This window comes from Eumetopias jubatus, unplaced genomic scaffold, assembly GCF_037043125.1.
Source record: "Eumetopias jubatus isolate StellerSeaLion01/CBP00866 unplaced genomic scaffold, mEumJub1_p1.0 scaffold_7, whole genome shotgun sequence".
Lineage (NCBI taxonomy): Eukaryota > Metazoa > Chordata > Mammalia > Carnivora > Otariidae > Eumetopias > Eumetopias jubatus.
Window position 1 is genome coordinate 10,583,622 of NW_028274813.1, and position 16,422 is coordinate 10,600,043.

Below are 16,422 nucleotides of genomic sequence, written 5' to 3' on the forward strand. Positions count from 1 at the left end.
GAGGCAGAGCCGAGGTTGTTTACCTGGAACCGGAGAATGAAGCCAAAATGTAGAAGAGCAGAGCCCAGAGACAGAGACAGGATTCTGTTGACACTGAGCTCCTGATCAAGCTGTGCCTGAAGCTAGAGTCCCTGGCCTTTCAGTTTTATAAGCCAGTGCCTTCCCTTTTTTGGCTTAAGCAAAGTTGAGTTGGGCTCTCTGTCGTTTTTGAACCAAATAGCTCTGGCTTTTTTAGCTTAAATTTCTTGGCTTGGAATTATTGACCCAAAGGACACAAACATTTTTTTAAGCCCCTTGAGACCTCCAGACAAGTTGCTTTCCAGAGAGTTTATGCAAACAGTATCACGGTTTAGACAGCCTATCTTACAAGCATTAGCATATTAGCTTAAATTTTCTTACGGGCAGAAATTATGTGGTTTAATCTTATTTTTAGTGAGTGAAATACATTTCATCTTTATAGGCCATTTTTATTTTGCGATTTTCTGAATATGAACAATTGCCTTTTTATTTTTTTTACTTTGTGAGAGCTCTTTACATACCAAAACCATTGATCCTTTTCCAAACTTAGCACCATTTCCCCCCAGTTTATTGTCTTCAGATACGTTGATGTGTTCTGAGGTAGATGCAGTTTTAATTTTTATGTAGCCAGATTATTTTCAGGTATCACTTCTGCGGCTGTCATGCCTCCCAAATGCTTTCTGACTGAAGAGTGGGTCAACATGGACCAGATTTTCTTCTTTTTTGGCATTTACACACCCAGTATTACCCTGTACTGGGAGAGCCATCCCATTGGAACTGCCCCGGAGCTTGCTAAGAATGCAGATTTCTGGGCCCCACCTCAGAACCAGCATCTCTGAGAACAGGCTCTCGGTATCGCCCTGGTTAGCAAGTGTCACGGTGGTTTTAATGAACATGGAAGTTGGAAGGCAACCACTCAAAGGAACTAGAATGTTCTACTGTGTATGGTCTAAAAAGAGGACATAATTTTATTTTCCTGCTGAATAGACAGTTTCTTCAGCACCAGCCACTTGCCAATAACCCAACTTTCCCAGAACAGTCTGTAGGAAGAATTTTCTCACACTTGGAGTTACTTTAAAGCTGGAATCTGTTGGCCGATAATGAGCCCACAGTCTCACAAGTGTCCAAGCCCTGGACCACCTGAGATCTTGGGGTCTCAGGGTCTGAACAGGCAGTCAGATGAAGTGACATTCCGTAAAGTACTTGAACCCCTGCTTTTTTCTCCAAATGCACTTGAACGCCTCTTTGCAGCTAACACGAAACCCAAGAAAAAGCACTTTAAACGTACAGCGTCGGGGCTGAGACAGCTTTCTATTTGACAAAAAAGCCAAAGGATAAACCCCGGCATTCTGGGACATGCCTGCAGCAGCATGGCCAAGCCCAGCACCCCGTCTGTCTATTTGGTGGCCCAAGCCCCTCGTGGGGGAGGCTGGGAACTCCTAAAAGACCGGGCTGCCCATTGCAAATGCAGATTGATGGCCAGGCCACTGCCACCCCAGGCATCTGTTCCTATGGGTCCTTCTCCCTGAGGAGTGTGACAAAACATCTGGAGCAGACCTACAAATGCATGACCGGTGCACAGCATGCAGATGGCAGGGGACAGGAGGACAATAGTCCCCCCCCCACCCCCCCGCCTTGGGCCCTTACAGGCAAAGCCAGGAAACCAGAGAACCAGGCTCTGGGCATATAAAGGGGTGTATGTCCGGTCCCTCCTGGGAGGTTAGACAGGGTGGGGACCATCTTGCAGCCCCGTCATGCGGATGGGACACTGAAGTCCAGCCAGGGGGAGCTGGTGCTCAAGGAGGAACAGAGCCAGCTTAGGCATTTAGGATTTGCCATTACTCTAAAGCAGCGGTTCCCAAAGTGTGGTCCTGGAACCTGCAGCATCTGTATCTCTTGGGAACATGTTAGAGATCCAAATTTTAAGGCCTGTAAGACCCCAGATTGTGCCCTCAGAAGCTCCGGGAGTGGGGCCACACTCTGTATTTTCACAAGTCTTCCCGATGACGGTTCGAATCTAAGAATCATTGGCCTGGCACATGCCCACATTACAGGGAGAGTGATGGGGTACTTTAGGTCTCTCTGGAAAGCAGATATCGTGGGGAGAGGGCGATCCGAGAAAGGTTAAGAAAGTGGGAGTCTCCCTGCAAGGCACTGAATGAGTCCTCCCACCCCAAATTCACATGGTAAAATCCTAAACCCCAGTGTGTTAGGAGGTGAGGCCTCTGGGAGGGGATTAGGTCATGAGGGTGGAGCCCCCCATGAGTGGGGAAAGACCCCACAGAGCTGCCTCGCTCACCACTCAAAGGCACAAGAAGATGGTTGTCTATGAACAGGAAATGGACCTTCACCAGACGCTTCCAGTTTCCATAAGTGTGAGAAATAAATGTCTGTTGTTTAAGCCCCCGGTCTGAGCTTCTGTGATAGCAACTGTGATAGCAAGTGGACTAAGACACCCCTATGTGTGGCCTCTGGGTCCAAGGATAAACCCCTTAGCCTGGTCCGTGGACCCCACGACGGTCCTGCCGTCCACCTTCTCAACTGCCCATCAGGTTCTTTGCGCTCCAGCCAAACTGGAAGCCCCTCCGCTCCTGTTGCCGTTCCCTTTCTGAGCCCTCCCACGAGCCTGGTCTTCTCAAATCTGACTCAAGCCCCACCTGAGATGTCCTCTTTGCTCCGAAGGCCTCTGAGATCAGATCTTGAAACCATGGTCTGTTCCCTCCTCGGTTCCCCTTTGTTTAAGCTGCTCGTAGAGATCCGGCCACGCTCAGCCTGATTATATGTAGCTTCCTTCATTGATTCAGCCACCAAATCCTTCTCATGCTACCACCCTCCCTCCCTCCGAGCCTCCTGTCCCCTCTCCCAACAGCACCTGGAAAACAGCGACCCTTGGTGTTCGTTGACTGCATAGCAGCATCTTTTCTGAAACTCTCTTTTGAGAGTTAACTGCTGACCGCTGTTCGCAGCTTGTCAATTGTTCTTAGCTGGCAACTCTTACCCAAACCGATAAACCGATGCAGACCTCCAGAGGTGAATTCTTTCCAGGGCTGAAGGGTTGCTAGGAGGATTTTACACCGCAACACAATAAAACCAAACCAGTGTCTTCCAGGTAGACCAAGCTCTCCCGACCCTGGCCTAAGAAGGTCAGACTCGGAGGGGACTCCCTTAGACACCCTCTTGCCCAGTCTTGCAGATAGAAAACCAGCCTAGAGAGGGGCTTTGCCTGGCCAAGGTCTCTCTGAGAGCAGCATTCATTCCAGGCAGCTCTGGGACCCTCGGGAAGGCAGCAGGCACTGACTCGGTATTCAGCTTCCGAGAACCAGTGATGAGATGCCCCCGATAGACAAGTTCAGTAGCCCCAGTCTGCCGTGCTCCCCAGTCTGCCATGCTCCCCAGTCGGCTGTGGGTGAGGCGAGCTCCCATGCATCCTATAGCTCTGGGTGGCTCTGTATGAGAGTTCTTGTGGTTCGGATGTTCCTAAAACCTAGGCAATCTAACCAGAGCTCTTCTTAGACAAACCCACCCCTGGCTGTGAGCCTGCAGCCTCCAAGCTGGGACCTCCCACCTGACCGCTGCTTGCAACCCGGGAACCCCCCGCCTTCCCCAGTTCCAGCCGCCACTCCTGCTGATCCCCCAGGACAGAGAAGAGCGCCCCCCACCCCCAGGCTAGCTCCTGCTCACTTCGGGGGCACTGTGGTGAGAAAAGGAGGCTGGACAGGAAGGAAGATGGTCATGATGCTGGCAGAGTCTACATGGCCGCTGGCTGGCTCAGTTCGAGCTGGGGCACTCTGAAGTCTAGGTGCCTGGAAGGGGAGTTCTGGGGACCGAATCTTGATCCCTTGGGCGTTTCCTGAAGGATCTGGCGTATCTTCTGGGGTGCGTGAGACTATCCCCTGACCAGCATACTCTAGGTTCCATGAGCAGTGAGATATATCTCACTGTCTCCATTTTGTCCAACATAAATTCCTGGGAGGAAAAAGAAATCTCTCTCACCTGCCTGGTGCTTTGACATCCCTTCCCAAGGACCAAAGCACCAGCAGAGGTTACCTACACTTCCATTAACTCTCACAAGTGCCCTGCAAAGGAGGTGGTATCAATGACACTTGGCCAATGTGCAAACTGCAGCTCAGAGAGGTTAAGTGACTTGCCTGGAGCTGCACAGCCCAGGGGTGGCAAAGCTGGATGACAGAGTCCAAGTCCTGGTGTGGCTTGCTGAATGTGGTTGCTTGCCTCTTTTTGCTGCTTCCTCCAGGAAGCCCACCCTGACTGCCCCCAGCCTCCCTCTCTAAGAGGCATTCACTTCTCAAGGACCTTCTACCTCAGCTCTTTACCTAGCACAATGCTTAGCACATGTGGGTGACTCAATAAGTCTTGGTTGAGTGATTGTTGCAGGAGACCCCTGGCACCCCTTGACATCACCGTGAAATTTCTTCCTTTTTCTTGGGAGGAAGATGAAATTAATGCACTGTGACTATTTAGACAAATGTGCCCTTATTGAAAACAACATCATTCATATCACAATGTGAATATGAATAACATGAGTTGTGCCCCAGGGGATGCCAACAGCATGAATGGTGTCCCTGGAGCCTTGCCGCGGAGCAGCCCTGATGCTGTCTGAGAGCTTGTGAGAAGTCCTTCTCAATAGAGAGGCAGGCTTGCTGACTATGGGCTGTTGCCACGGCAACCCTGGGGCAGGGACTCGCCCTTTTGGTGTTCCCGAGGAACTGAGCATCCTGTGTTTGAACGTCGCCACTGAGCCTGCCTCAAGTGAGAGCAAGTTGTGACCTAGAAGGAAGCCAGTACTGAGGATGGCTGACAGCAGAGCGTGGAAAGGATTAGTCCTGGCCAATCCAGGGAGCCTCGGGTCATACCATGCCTGAAACCCACAAGGCCACTGAGCTTCATTCAGCTCATGACGCAGACATGCCCCTTGAGAAGAGTCAAACCACCTCAAAAAAGAACGGGGTTGGAGGACTCCCAACTCCCCATTTCAAAATTTACTACAAAGCTCCAGTAACCGAGACAGTGTGGTATTGGCATAGGATCGACATCTAGACCAATGCAATAGAATTGGGGTCCAGAAATTCACCTTCACATTTGTAGGCAATGGGTTTTTGACAGGGGAGAGGAGACAATTCAAGGGGGAAAGGATGGGTTTTTTCCAAAAGATGGTATGAGGACAACTGAATATCTTTATGCAAAAGGAAGAAATCGGACCCCTATCCCATACTATATACACAAGTTAACTAAAAATGGATCGTAAACCTAAATATTAGAGCAAAACTATAAGTTTCTTATTAGAAAACTTAGGTGTAAATCTTCATGACTTGGGATTATAGTTTTTGCAATGTGATGTGATGCCTAAAGACAAGTAACCAAAGGAAAAAAATAGCTCAACTGGATTTCATCAAAATTAAAAGCTCTTGTTCTTCAAAGGACACAATCAAATGAAAAAACAACCCACAGAAGGGGAGAAAATATTTGCAAACACATATATCTGATAAGGGACTTCTATCTAGAATATATCTTAGAATGCAACAATTAAAAAAACCCCAAATAATCCAATTTAAAAGTGGACAAAGGATCTGAATAGACATTTCTTCAAAGAAGAGATACAAATAGCCAATAAGCACATGAAAGATGCTCAACGTCAATAGTCACCAGGGAAACGCAGAGCGAAACCACAGTGAGATATGACTTCACACCCCCTGGGATGGCTGAATTATGAAAGACAATACCAAGTGTGGACAGGATGTGAAGAAATTGGAACCCTCACACCTTGATCATGGGATTGTGAAATCATGCAGCCACTCTGGAAAACAGTTTGGCAGTTCCTCAGAATGTTAAATATATAGTTACCATATGATTCAGCAATTCCTCTCCGTGGTATCTAGCCAAGATAAAGGAACATTTATGTCCGTGCTAGAACCCGTACGTGCATGTTCGTGGCAGCATTATTCACAACAGCCAAAAAACCCGAAACAACCCAGATGTTCATCAACTGGTCCACTGGTTCACACAGTGGAACATTATTCAGCCCTAAAAAGGAATGAAGTAGTGATTCATACTATGACGCGGATCGACCTTGAAAACATTATGCTAAGTGAGAGAAACCAGATGCAAAATGTATCTTTTTGGGGTGAAGAAATGTTCTGGATAGTAGTGATGGTTGCCCAGTTCTGACTGAACTGAAAACACGAAGTGTATGCTTTAAGAAGGGAAATGTTATGGCATGTGAATTATAGCCTAGTAAAGGTATTATTGAAAAGAAAAAAAGACGTGCTCTGTGGTCAGTAGAAGCCAGTCTGACAACACGTTCTCTGTACTGTGGCATCAGCATATGGCAGGTGGGGGGCTGGTCCTGGGGGGCAGTGAGAAGGGGAAGCTCAGGGGACTTAACCGAGAGTCTGAAGTTTCAACCGACGAGGCTCCCTTAGTCACTGAAATGTGTCCTCTCAGAGTGCACATGTGAGTGTAAATGCGTGACCACACTCGTGTGCATCTCCGTGTGTTTGCAGGTGCTTCTGTGTATGTTTCACGTGTATTGTTAGGTGTATATTAAGCACATGAATGTCCATGTGAGTGTGTACACCGTGCGTGTGCACGCGCGCACGTGTGTGTGTGTGTGTGCGCGTGTGATGTACCAGGGTGGGGCCACAAAGACCAGGTAGGGCAGGAGTTTCTTTATACCAGCCTCTGATCCTGCCCCAAATGGGAGCTCATTACAAGTTTGTTGAGTGACTAATAGAGACCCAAGACCTACTGCCCCAGGAGTCCGTGTAGCCATGGAGGGGCAGGCTCATGGGGGCTAAAATGTGAATGCACCATGAGCTGAGGCTCAGGAGAGGCTGAGGCTGGAGACCAGCCTGGGGTGGCAGGGACGCCTCACCTGAATCAGGTCGAGTTTAGAGAAGAGGCCCATCCTCTTGGGCGTGCTGTGCGCAGAGGGGGAGCACTGCTGGACCATGTGGTTGATGGCCTTTTGCAGGTAGTCGAGCAGCTCGTTCTGCAAGAGGAAGAGGAGCGAGAGGAGGAGGAAGAGGTTCTGGTCCTCTCCCAGCATCACCCTGCCCCCTGTCCCCAGCTCACTCAGGCCAGCGAAGCCACCTTCTCATCCTGCTCTGTGCTCCAATCCCAGAGGGCCTTGCTTGAGTCCCTCCCACCCCAGGGCCTGAGCATCCTCCCCTGCCATGAGGGACACTGAACTAACTTCCCAGAGGGTCCTCCTAGCTGGAGACACCTGTGGCCCACACCTGGGGCAGGGCCTGGGAAGGGTCACGGAGGAACCTGGAGCTCCTCACTCTGGGCAGCGCTGGAATCCCAGACTTCAGGTCTTCAGGGCTGTGGCCAGCAGTGGCAGCCTTGCTTCCCATCTTGAAGAGAAAGATCCAGAAGGGGCTCTATAAACAGTGGCCAATACACTCCCTCTCTAAACCCCTTGGCTGGAGGTCAGCAACATGTAGATCCCTAGCCTCATGTCTTCCAAATTAGGATTGCATGGGGACTGAGAAGTCCCTGCCTTTGCTGACCACACTCTGTCCAGGTGGAGTGTGCCCCAGGCCTTGGTCCTGGTGTCTTCCCAGCAGCCCCTACGGCTGGGAGGGCACGGGCTCTGGTTTTAGTGAGGACCCAGGGGCCAGAGGGTAACCAGTCCCCATTCCAAAGGCCAGGAAGGAACAGCTCGAGAGCTTAAGCCCAGAAATCCTGGCCCCTGGTCATGGACTTTGGCCATGACTTATTCTTTCTGAATACTATTTTTCTCATCTGTGAAATAGATACGGGTAGGAATCCACCAACATTTAGAAGTACCTGTCCTGGGTTAGGGGCTAAGCACTGCCTGTGATGGTCACAGAGATGTATGAATTACTGCAGATAGTGCATAATAACTCACTTAAGTGCCATTGTTCTGTTATTAACCACAAGCATTACAGAAGGACTGGGTAAGCACCCAGCTATGCCAAGCCCTGGGACGGGACTGGGGATCCCAGCTGTGGTTCTTGGCAGAGCTTGTCTCTTGCCCCTCTGTGGCCTCAGTTTTCCCATCTGAAAAGTAGTTTCTGCCCCATCTTTGGGAAGCCCTTTGGAAGCAGACAGTCACCAACCAGGGCGAGGTAAGTGGGGCGTGTGTGTGAGTGTGTGTGGAGGTGATGCTTATTGAGGAGATGGCAGCCCCCCAGCCCTGCCCCCACCCCACCCCCATCCCACAGATCGGACTCACATGAGAGCTGTCCATGTCCTTCTGGGAGGTGACACGGTGTCCCAACTGCCCCCACCGCTTCTGCTCATGATGACATCGCTTTTGCAGCTGACACAGCCGAATCTTGAGGCTCTGCGATGGGAGAGGCTGCATCACCTGGGTGCAGCGAAGTCTGCTGGGGCATCTGCTCTGGGCCTGGTCCCAAGGAGCTCACTGCCCCGGGGATGGGGAGGGGGGGCCTGTGCCATGATGGGGGTGAGCGGAGGGGAAAGGTCTGGGTCTTCTAGCTGTTCAAGGCACCAGGAAAGGCCTGAAAGGGCATGTCCAGGCTGACTGCGGTTGAATGTTGGCTCATTGCCCCCAGAGCCCCTTTTCCTCCTGTAACCAGAGCCAAGAGTTTGTGCCCTTGTGGATGGCCTCCCGTGGCCTAGCGTGCTCCGCACAGGGCTGTGCGGGCCGCACCCCACCGCGAGGCCCCATGGGTGTGAGTTTGGACACGGGACATACACAGGTGTCCTCACTTTTCTGCGTCTTAGTCTCCTCCCCTGGAAAGTGGGAAGAAAAGCGCAGCTGGATCTAAGGTGAGAAATTTAAGATGGGGTGGCAAAACTCAGCGTAGGCTTAAAATGAAGATAAATTAAGATAAATAATATCTTAATCCAATGTTTTTAAAAAAATCAAAGTTAATACAAAGCATCCATGATGGACAAAATATTAAAATTTTAAATAAAGATGGGATCCAACCAGCACTTGAATGCTCACCTCACTCACCTCCCTTGTCTCAGGCCTAGGAATTAAAGCACTTAGCCAGGTGCTGGGGTGAGATTTAAATAAGATAAAGCAGGTAAACTGTGTCTCTCCCTGTCCTGCCCAATCGTAGAGAGTCTGGCTCTCCAGAGGGAAAAAGGTGCAAAGTCATGTAGGTTTTCAGTGCGGCCACCAGGGGGCAGAGACTCGCTGCAAATATCACGCCCTGATCCTTCGCAAGAATCAACCCATCCTCAGACTTCCTCTCCTTGTCCCCTTCCCCTTCTTGGTCCCAGGCCCCAGCTGCAGCATGCAAATTCATCCTGCCATGCCTTTGCCTGGGCACTTTCTCCTGGCTGGAATGTCCGGCCCTCCTGGCAAAAGTTCTATTTATTATAAGATTAACCAAAAAGGAAAGAGTGGTGACTTCTTGGGGCACGCCACTTTGGCACCGTTCTGTGTCTCGTGACAACCTATGAGCTAGGTTGCATTGCCATTTGACAGAGAAACTGAGGCTCAGAGAGGGGTCACCCTTGCCCAGGGTCACGCAGCTAGTCAGAGAGTGAAGTGCAATCGGAACCCGGTCTGTTTGAATCTAGAACTCGTGGCTTTTCTACCACCAAGAACACCTTTTAAGCATAAGCATAAGTTTCAGGAGAAACCCCAAGTCAATCAGCAGACAGGGAGAGAAGGGGATACAGAACAAGGCTCTGGAGTGACAGGCCCACCCAGACCCTCTCTGCAGCCCACCGCTGCTTCGAGCCTTCCCCTCATTGAGGTGCAGAGGGAAGGGAGGCCTCTCTGTCCCCAGTCCTATGGGCTAAGGGCAATGGACGAGGCTGCAGATAGCTGTTACCGGGATAAGAGCCCTGTGGCTCTCCTCTAGAGACTCCAGCCTCTGGTGGAAGACCTGGTTCATCTCGGAGAAGGCCTCCAGATGCTTCTGGATGTCCTGGCTGATTGTGAAGAGCTGCCCATAGTGCTCCACCATGGTCTCCACCAGGACCACCTCTGGCTCCTCTGTTTTCTCCCCTTCATTGTGGCCTAGGGAGACAGTGCCATGGCGGAGTGGGTGGGCACAGAGAGCCCAGCCCTCACCTGCCCCTGCAGGGGTGATGCCAACGATGTGGATGGGACTTCTGCCGCAGCTCTGCAATTCCAGCTGCAGGCCCACAGCTGAGAGGCGCCAGCCAACCCATGCGGGGCTTAGCCCAGGACAGCAGGTGCCCAGCCCCCTCACCCACCACCAGCCTCTTCAATTAACATTTGAAATGTCCCCTAGCAGCTGAGAACCCAGATTCTGGAGCCAGGAGGCCCAGTGAGACAGCAGCAGAGAGTCCCCAAGGACCCGGAGCCTTCACCCCTCCTTGGCTTGGTGCTCAAAGCTTTTTGGTGCTGCTCAACCTTCCAGTCACCATCTCCCAGCAACCCCTGCCATGTCCTGGTGCTCCAGCCCACTGGAACTCAACATCCCCAAATTCACCATGCAGGGCTCTGGCTCCAGCCTACGTTGGTGCTGTTCGCTCTGCCTGCAATGCCGTTCCCCTTTGCTGGCCTCATTTGAGCCCCATGAGAGGCCACCTCTTCTGTGAAGCCTTCCCTGACATCCAGGACAGTTTGGGGGGTTCTCATCGCTCCACAGCATTTAGTGCAGCGGCTCTGAAGTCAGACCAGAGTCTGAGACCCAGGCCTACCACTTCCTGGCTGGGCATTTTGGGCAAGTTCCTTAACCTCTCTGAGCCTGGGTAACACAATTCTCAGAAGCTCATAGAAAGGGGTACAAAAGATTTTCTAAAGAGGTTAGCACAAAGTTAGTTAATAGTCGTTAATAAATGGTAACTTAATAAATGGTAATAGTTATTCTTATTATTGATGACGTTGAGATAATGATGATAAAAATTCACGTTTGACCCCCCCTTCCCTTTCCTAACAAGCTTCTGGCACTGACAAGAGCGGGCTCTGGTTCTCATCAGGATAAAACAAAACACAAAGCCCATTTCTGGTGTCTGTGTAATTTTGGCTGATCATCGCAAAACAAAAAACCAAAACCAAAGACACACAAAATAATGGCAATCATAGCTAACATGTACTGGGTGTTCGCTGAAAGCCGGGCACTGCGCTACAGGCTCATGAAGGATCAGTTCAACCGATCTACATAACCGGTGCTGTTCCCCTTGTACAGATCAGACACCAGCCCCTCGAGAACTTGCCTCCGGCCACACTAGCAGACTCACGGGGCAGGCTCGCGCGGCCCCTGTGCCCTTTCTCTCCACTGTGGCATCGGCCTTTGTGGGTCCTCATTCTGCCGATGAGGTCAGGGCTCACACCGCGCCCTAGTCCCAAGGCTGGGAGGTGGCGGTGGAGACGAAGCGGCATACATACCCTTAGGGATTATCTCAAGGACCTTAATCAGATAGTCTTCAAAAAGCTTGTGCTTCTCGACCTCTCTCTTCAGCTTCCTCTGCCTGCAGAGACATTTCAGTGACAGCAAGACGTGGTTTGGAGGACCCCAGGCCATGACCTCTTGCAAGGCCACTCTCCATGGATCTCCGGCTCAGACCTGCACTGGGCGTGCGCGCCACCCCCACCCCCATCAGCGGGCTGCTGACTTAAGCCTCTCCACCCCATTTCCTGCTGAGCAAACTGAGCCACAAACAGTTCAAAGAGCTGCCATGGTCAGGCGTGAGGAAGGAGCCCCAGGGAGAGGGGAGTCCAGTCCTTCTGGTGTGGGGTGGGTGGGGGGTCTATGGAGCTTCCCTTAGAGGCTGGCCTGAACACCCCTGCCCCCGCCCGCCAACCAGCTGGTGACCTGGCTAGGTGCTTCACCTCTGTGCTTGGCCAGCCCATCTGTAGCGACAGTAACCAGACCCCCTCCCTCACAGGCTGGCTGGGATCATGCGTGGGGCGCCCAGCACATAGCGAGCACTCAGTCTGGGGTTGGGGACCCCAGCACCCCCGGGAGGGGAGACAACCACGTGCTGCTGCCCAGCCATGCTTGACTCTTAGGTGAGCCCTGAGCAAGCAGAGTCTCCAGTCGGTCGCCTGCTCTGTGCCCAGTCAAGGTCAGCAGTCAAGGGCAGAGGCAGAGTGAGACCCGCCCCGGTCAGCAGGACTGTGGTGGGCTCTGTGAGTGACTGCTCAGGGACCCAGGGCAGGCCTCTCTGCCTCTCAGGCCCCGCTGCTCATCCATAAGGTCCTGAAAAATGCAGGGAAAAACCATCTTTCCCCACAAATACCGTGTGGACCCTGCGCACCATGGCACCAAACCTTAGTGGGGTCAGGAAGCCCGAATAGAATCTGATGGAAGGGTTGGACCTTTTCTCCACAAAGTTGCTCACAGACACATCCTTTTGCATCTGATTCAGGCTTTTATGGGCAGCCTGAAACTGACGGGCTGCCCGGAGGGTGAGGACCCAGGTCTCCACTCCGAGGCGGGGGGAGGGGGGACAGCCTCGCAGGTTGACTTTAGAGGGGCTGAGCTGACAGGTGCAGGGGATGGCCACCCCAGCCCTGCCTCCAGGATGGGAGACTAAGCCCACGGAGGGCCTGGGAGGACCCAAGGTCTGAACTTGGGGAGCTGGAGCCAAGCCCCCCACCCCCTCCCCACAGGCTGCCCCTCCTGTTTACTTCCAGGGGTTGCCCCCCTCCTTGTCCCTTCCCTGCTTGGCCCTCAGGGACGTTTGCTCAGTCCCAGCCACCTAGTCCAGTGAGGACGCCACTGGGCCTGGGGCAGGGGCACAGTTGAGCCTGGGACCTCTCGTACTTTGCCTGGAGCTCGCAGAGTTCCTGTAACAGCACCTGCAGGTCTCTGTCCTTGTCGCTGCTAACGCTCCAGCCAGCCCCCTGGCTGGCGTCCACGGCCACCAGCATCACTCCTCGCCACCCCAGCTGCGCGGGAGGACGAGGGCCACTTGGGCCAGGCGGGAAAACTGGTCAGCACTTTCCCGACTTTCCCAACAGCCTCCGGAAACCAGGTCACGGTCCCACTTCGTGGAAAAGGAAACAGAGGCTCAGAGGGGGGCCTGTGACCAGCTCAGGGACACACAGCAGGACTGGATCTGGACTTGAGGCTCACTGAAGCCAATGTCTGGGGTCTTCCAACAGGTGCTGGTTTCTCACAGCATTCAGGAGAGAGCCCCAGGGTCAGGGCTGGGGGCTGGCTCAGAAAGCAGTGTGCATGGGGCGGGGACACCTTGGTGGCCTATCCTACCCACCAGCCCTCCACCACCCATTTATGCATTCAGTGACATCACATACTCTGAGCGTGTAGAGAGCTCATCAAAGGAGCATGGAGCCCGAGGCAGACACTTTGAATGAGCTCATGGTCAGGCTGGGAAGGTGGCCTAGTTAACAGGTAGTTTCCACACGGCCTGGCAAAGAGCTCCTGGACCATTTGCCTAAGTCTGGTTCCCGGTTATGGCCCAAAGGAGAAGAAAGTCTCCCTAAACCTGCCATTCATTGGCCATCTGCTGGGCCAGCCACAGCACAGGGGCGGAGCAGGGAGAGAAGGGGAGAGGTTGCATGGTCAGCGTCCCCAGCCCTGAGCATTCAGACACTGGACATGAGCATAGGGAAGGAGGAGGGGGCCCAGCTGACTCATTCACGGCTCCCGGAGCTCAAAGCCACCGCCGCCGGGCTGTGACATCATAATGCTGGCCTCTGTCCTATGATGTGTCCATTACAGGACCCACCTGTGAGTGGAGGGCCACCTTCTCCGTGGCCTACCCCTGCCTCCCTGGTTCAGTTCCCAAGGACAAGGGGGAGAGGCATCGGTGACCCCGGGGGGTGGTGTCTCAATTTTTTGTCCTTTCTCTCAGGCTGGTCAACTATAGGCAAGGTAGAGGTCATTCTTAAGGCCCCCACTTTGTGGGCTCCCGAGACCCCGCTGGCCTGTCCCAGGACTCTCCGTTTTACCTCCTTCTACCTGATTGTGGGTGGTTGTAGCTCGAGCCCTTCCCCAGCGAGGGCGCTCAACAACCCAGTAAAGCTCAGCTCTGCTTGTGGCTCAGAACCACACCTGGCCCAGGGCAGGGGAGGGGGCAAGGTGAAGGAGGCTTCAGGTCCGCAACCTGGGACCTGCCCCTGCCTTCTGGCTTGGCCCTGGTACCTGCTGTTGGAGCTGCTGGGCCTGTGGCATTTGGGGGAGCTGGGCCCGGTGCCCACCCCTGTTACCCCAACTAGCTGTCCAGGCCTTCCCCAACAAAGGCCCCTGTTCAGTCAGAGCCCCTGGGCAGGGGCAGGGATTGGGGGGGCCTATGCCGGGACACACACATCAGCAGGCCATGGAGTCAGTCCCTGCCTGCCCAGGAGTCCCTGAGTAGGTCTCAAGGGAGCTGTCTCTGTCTGCCCTCCATGGTTCTAGAGCCTCTCAAACATCTGATGAGCACCAACTGAGACAGGAAGGTTCTGGCCTTGGGTTCATGCATTGGGAATGCTGGTACACACAGATGTCTGCGGTTCAGGGTTGCGCAGAGAGTCAGAGCTGGCCTGGGGGCATGCCGGGAGGGTGGGAGGAGGGCTGGAAGAAGTCCCCGGCAGAGCTGGCAAAGTCTGAGGTGGTTCCTGAGGATCAGAAGGAGCCAGGAAGTAAGGTGGGAAGCGTATTCCCGGCGGAAGAAACAGCTGGGACCAAGGTTCAGAGGCACAAAATAGCATCCGTGGCCTGTGGGAGCTATAGGCAGATACTTGGAGGTGAAGGTCAGGGAGGGGGTGGTGTGGCTGCCCTGGAGAAGCCATCAGCAGGGACCAGGGTGTATGGGCCGGGCTCTCCAGTTGCCTGCAACAGAAACTAACAGGCTGCTCTGGGCAACAACAGCATCCGTGGAAGGTAGGAGGGAGGCCACAGAATCAGAAGAGCTAAAGACCCAGGCCTGGGGAACCCAAGGGCTCAGGGCAGCCCTGGAGATCCAGGCAGCAGGAACTCAGAGGGATACTTCTCCAAATGAACCCTCCCCTACACCTTGCCATCAGCCCCTCCATCCCCAAGAATCCAGGTCCTTAGAGAAGTCACCCATTTGGCTGAGACTGGTCATGTGCCTGCCCCTTTGCTTAGACTGACAGTCACATCATAGGCGCTGCTTTGGGGGCTGGAAGTTTCCCAGAGCAAATCCCAGGCCCTTTGGCTGGAGGCTGGGCAATGGAGGCTGAGCAGGTGCTCCGCACACGGAGGCTCAGGGAAGCCCAGGGAGCTTGGGCTTTATCCTGAAGACAACAAGCCGCTGGAGGGTCCCAGCTGAAGGAATGGCCTGGTCAGACTGGCATTTTGGAGTGTGCCCTCGGGCTCAGAGTGGAGGTGAGCCGAACATTTGTCAGGACACTTCTAATGTCATGTGGCATGCCACGAGGTCAGAGCTGTTCTTTCAGAGTGGGGAAACTGAGGCCCAGAGAGAAACTTGCCCAAGTCCTCGCTGTTGGGAAATTGCTGAGCTGAGCTGTTAATCTAGAAAGTCCAGGAGGTTGGGTTGCTGGAACTTGGATACTGATCCAGTGGGGATCCCACAAGCCAGGACGTACGGTGAGGGGGGCTGCTCCCGGAAAGACCCCATTAGTGCCTCTGGGCGTTGCACCTTCACCCGTCAAGGGCAGACGCCTGTCCCTCCCCCCGGCCCTAAGCAGATGCAGGAACAGCCTGGCCAGACCTCCTCTCTCCCCGGGGCTCAAAAACCCTAGGACCGCATCTCCCTCTCGTTTAGGGCCCTAGGCCACTGGACCCAGTAGGGCCACAGGCAGCAGGGGGGTGTGGGGAAGGTGGGACAATTTACTTCCCAGTAAGGATTTTATTTTTGGCCTCAAGTGTCGTGCACCCACACAAGGCTGGGAGACAGACTGCGGCGGCTCTGGGAATATTTCTCCCTACCGGCCCCTAAAGAGCTATTCTGCCATGATTACCGGGGATTGACAGCTATTTTGGATCTACTGCTGCCTGGCACTTTGCCTGGAGTCTCCCATTTACTTCTCAAAAAGCTCCTCCAAGGTCGTGGAAGCATGGCTCCATTTTGCAGAGGAGAACAATGAGGGTCTATGGGGCAAAGGAACTTGCCAAGGCACCTGGCTAATAACTGGTAGCAGGATGGGCTCCCTAATTCGTGGAGCCTAGTGTGACCTGAAAGTGATGGGCTCCTGATTTAAAAAATTAAGAATTTCAAGACAGCAGTGGTGGGACACAAAACCAGTTATGGGCTCTTCTGAGCGGGGGCCGAGTGCATAGCTGCTCCGCAGGGATTTGACCTCATGTCTAGGGATTCCAGAACCTATTAGTTAACTCTACCCCTGCTCCTTTCCAAACTCCACCCCCTAGTCCGCCTCAGAGCCTCTGCTGGGCTCTGGATCTTCCTCTTCTCCCCCCAACCCTACCCTCACCCAGCAGGCTGTAGACCCCACCCTTTCCTGATTAGGGGAAGACTGCCAGGAACTTTAGACCACAAAAGAAGAGCCAGGTGGAGAAAGGCAGAGGGATGCAC

General features: G+C 53.4%; 1 protein-coding gene across 1 annotated transcript; it reads right to left on the minus strand.

The window, feature by feature from the left end:
• Positions 1–3,696: 3,696 nt before the first annotated feature.
• On the minus strand, positions 3,697–12,832 carry CCDC197 (coiled-coil domain containing 197). Its single transcript, XM_088025009.1, has 7 exons — positions 12,726–12,832; positions 11,345–11,427; positions 9,819–10,006; positions 8,237–8,347; positions 7,320–7,391; positions 6,908–7,024; positions 3,697–3,984 (listed from the first exon to the last, which is right to left on the minus strand). The coding sequence occupies exons 1-7, from the start codon at positions 12,830–12,832 to the stop codon at positions 3,814–3,816; spliced, it is 849 nt and encodes a 282-aa protein (XP_087881135.1). The 3' UTR covers positions 3,697–3,813.
• Between the last annotated feature and the right edge of the window lie 3,590 nt (positions 12,833–16,422).

Bases quoted from the DNA above. Each gene is read 5' to 3' on its own strand.
- CCDC197 (XM_088025009.1), bottom strand. From the start codon at position 12,832: ATGCTGGTGGCCGTGGACGCCAGCCAGGGGGCTGGCTGGAGCGTTAGC. The intron at 11,428-12,725 runs GTACGAGAGGTC...ATGTCTCTGCAG, and splicing joins CTCTGCGAGCTCCAGGCAAA to GCAGAGGAAGCTGAAGAGAG. The intron at 3,985-6,907 runs GTGAGGCGTCCC...TTTTCCTCCCAG, and splicing joins CTAAACTCGACCTGATTCAG to GAATTTATGTTGGACAAAAT.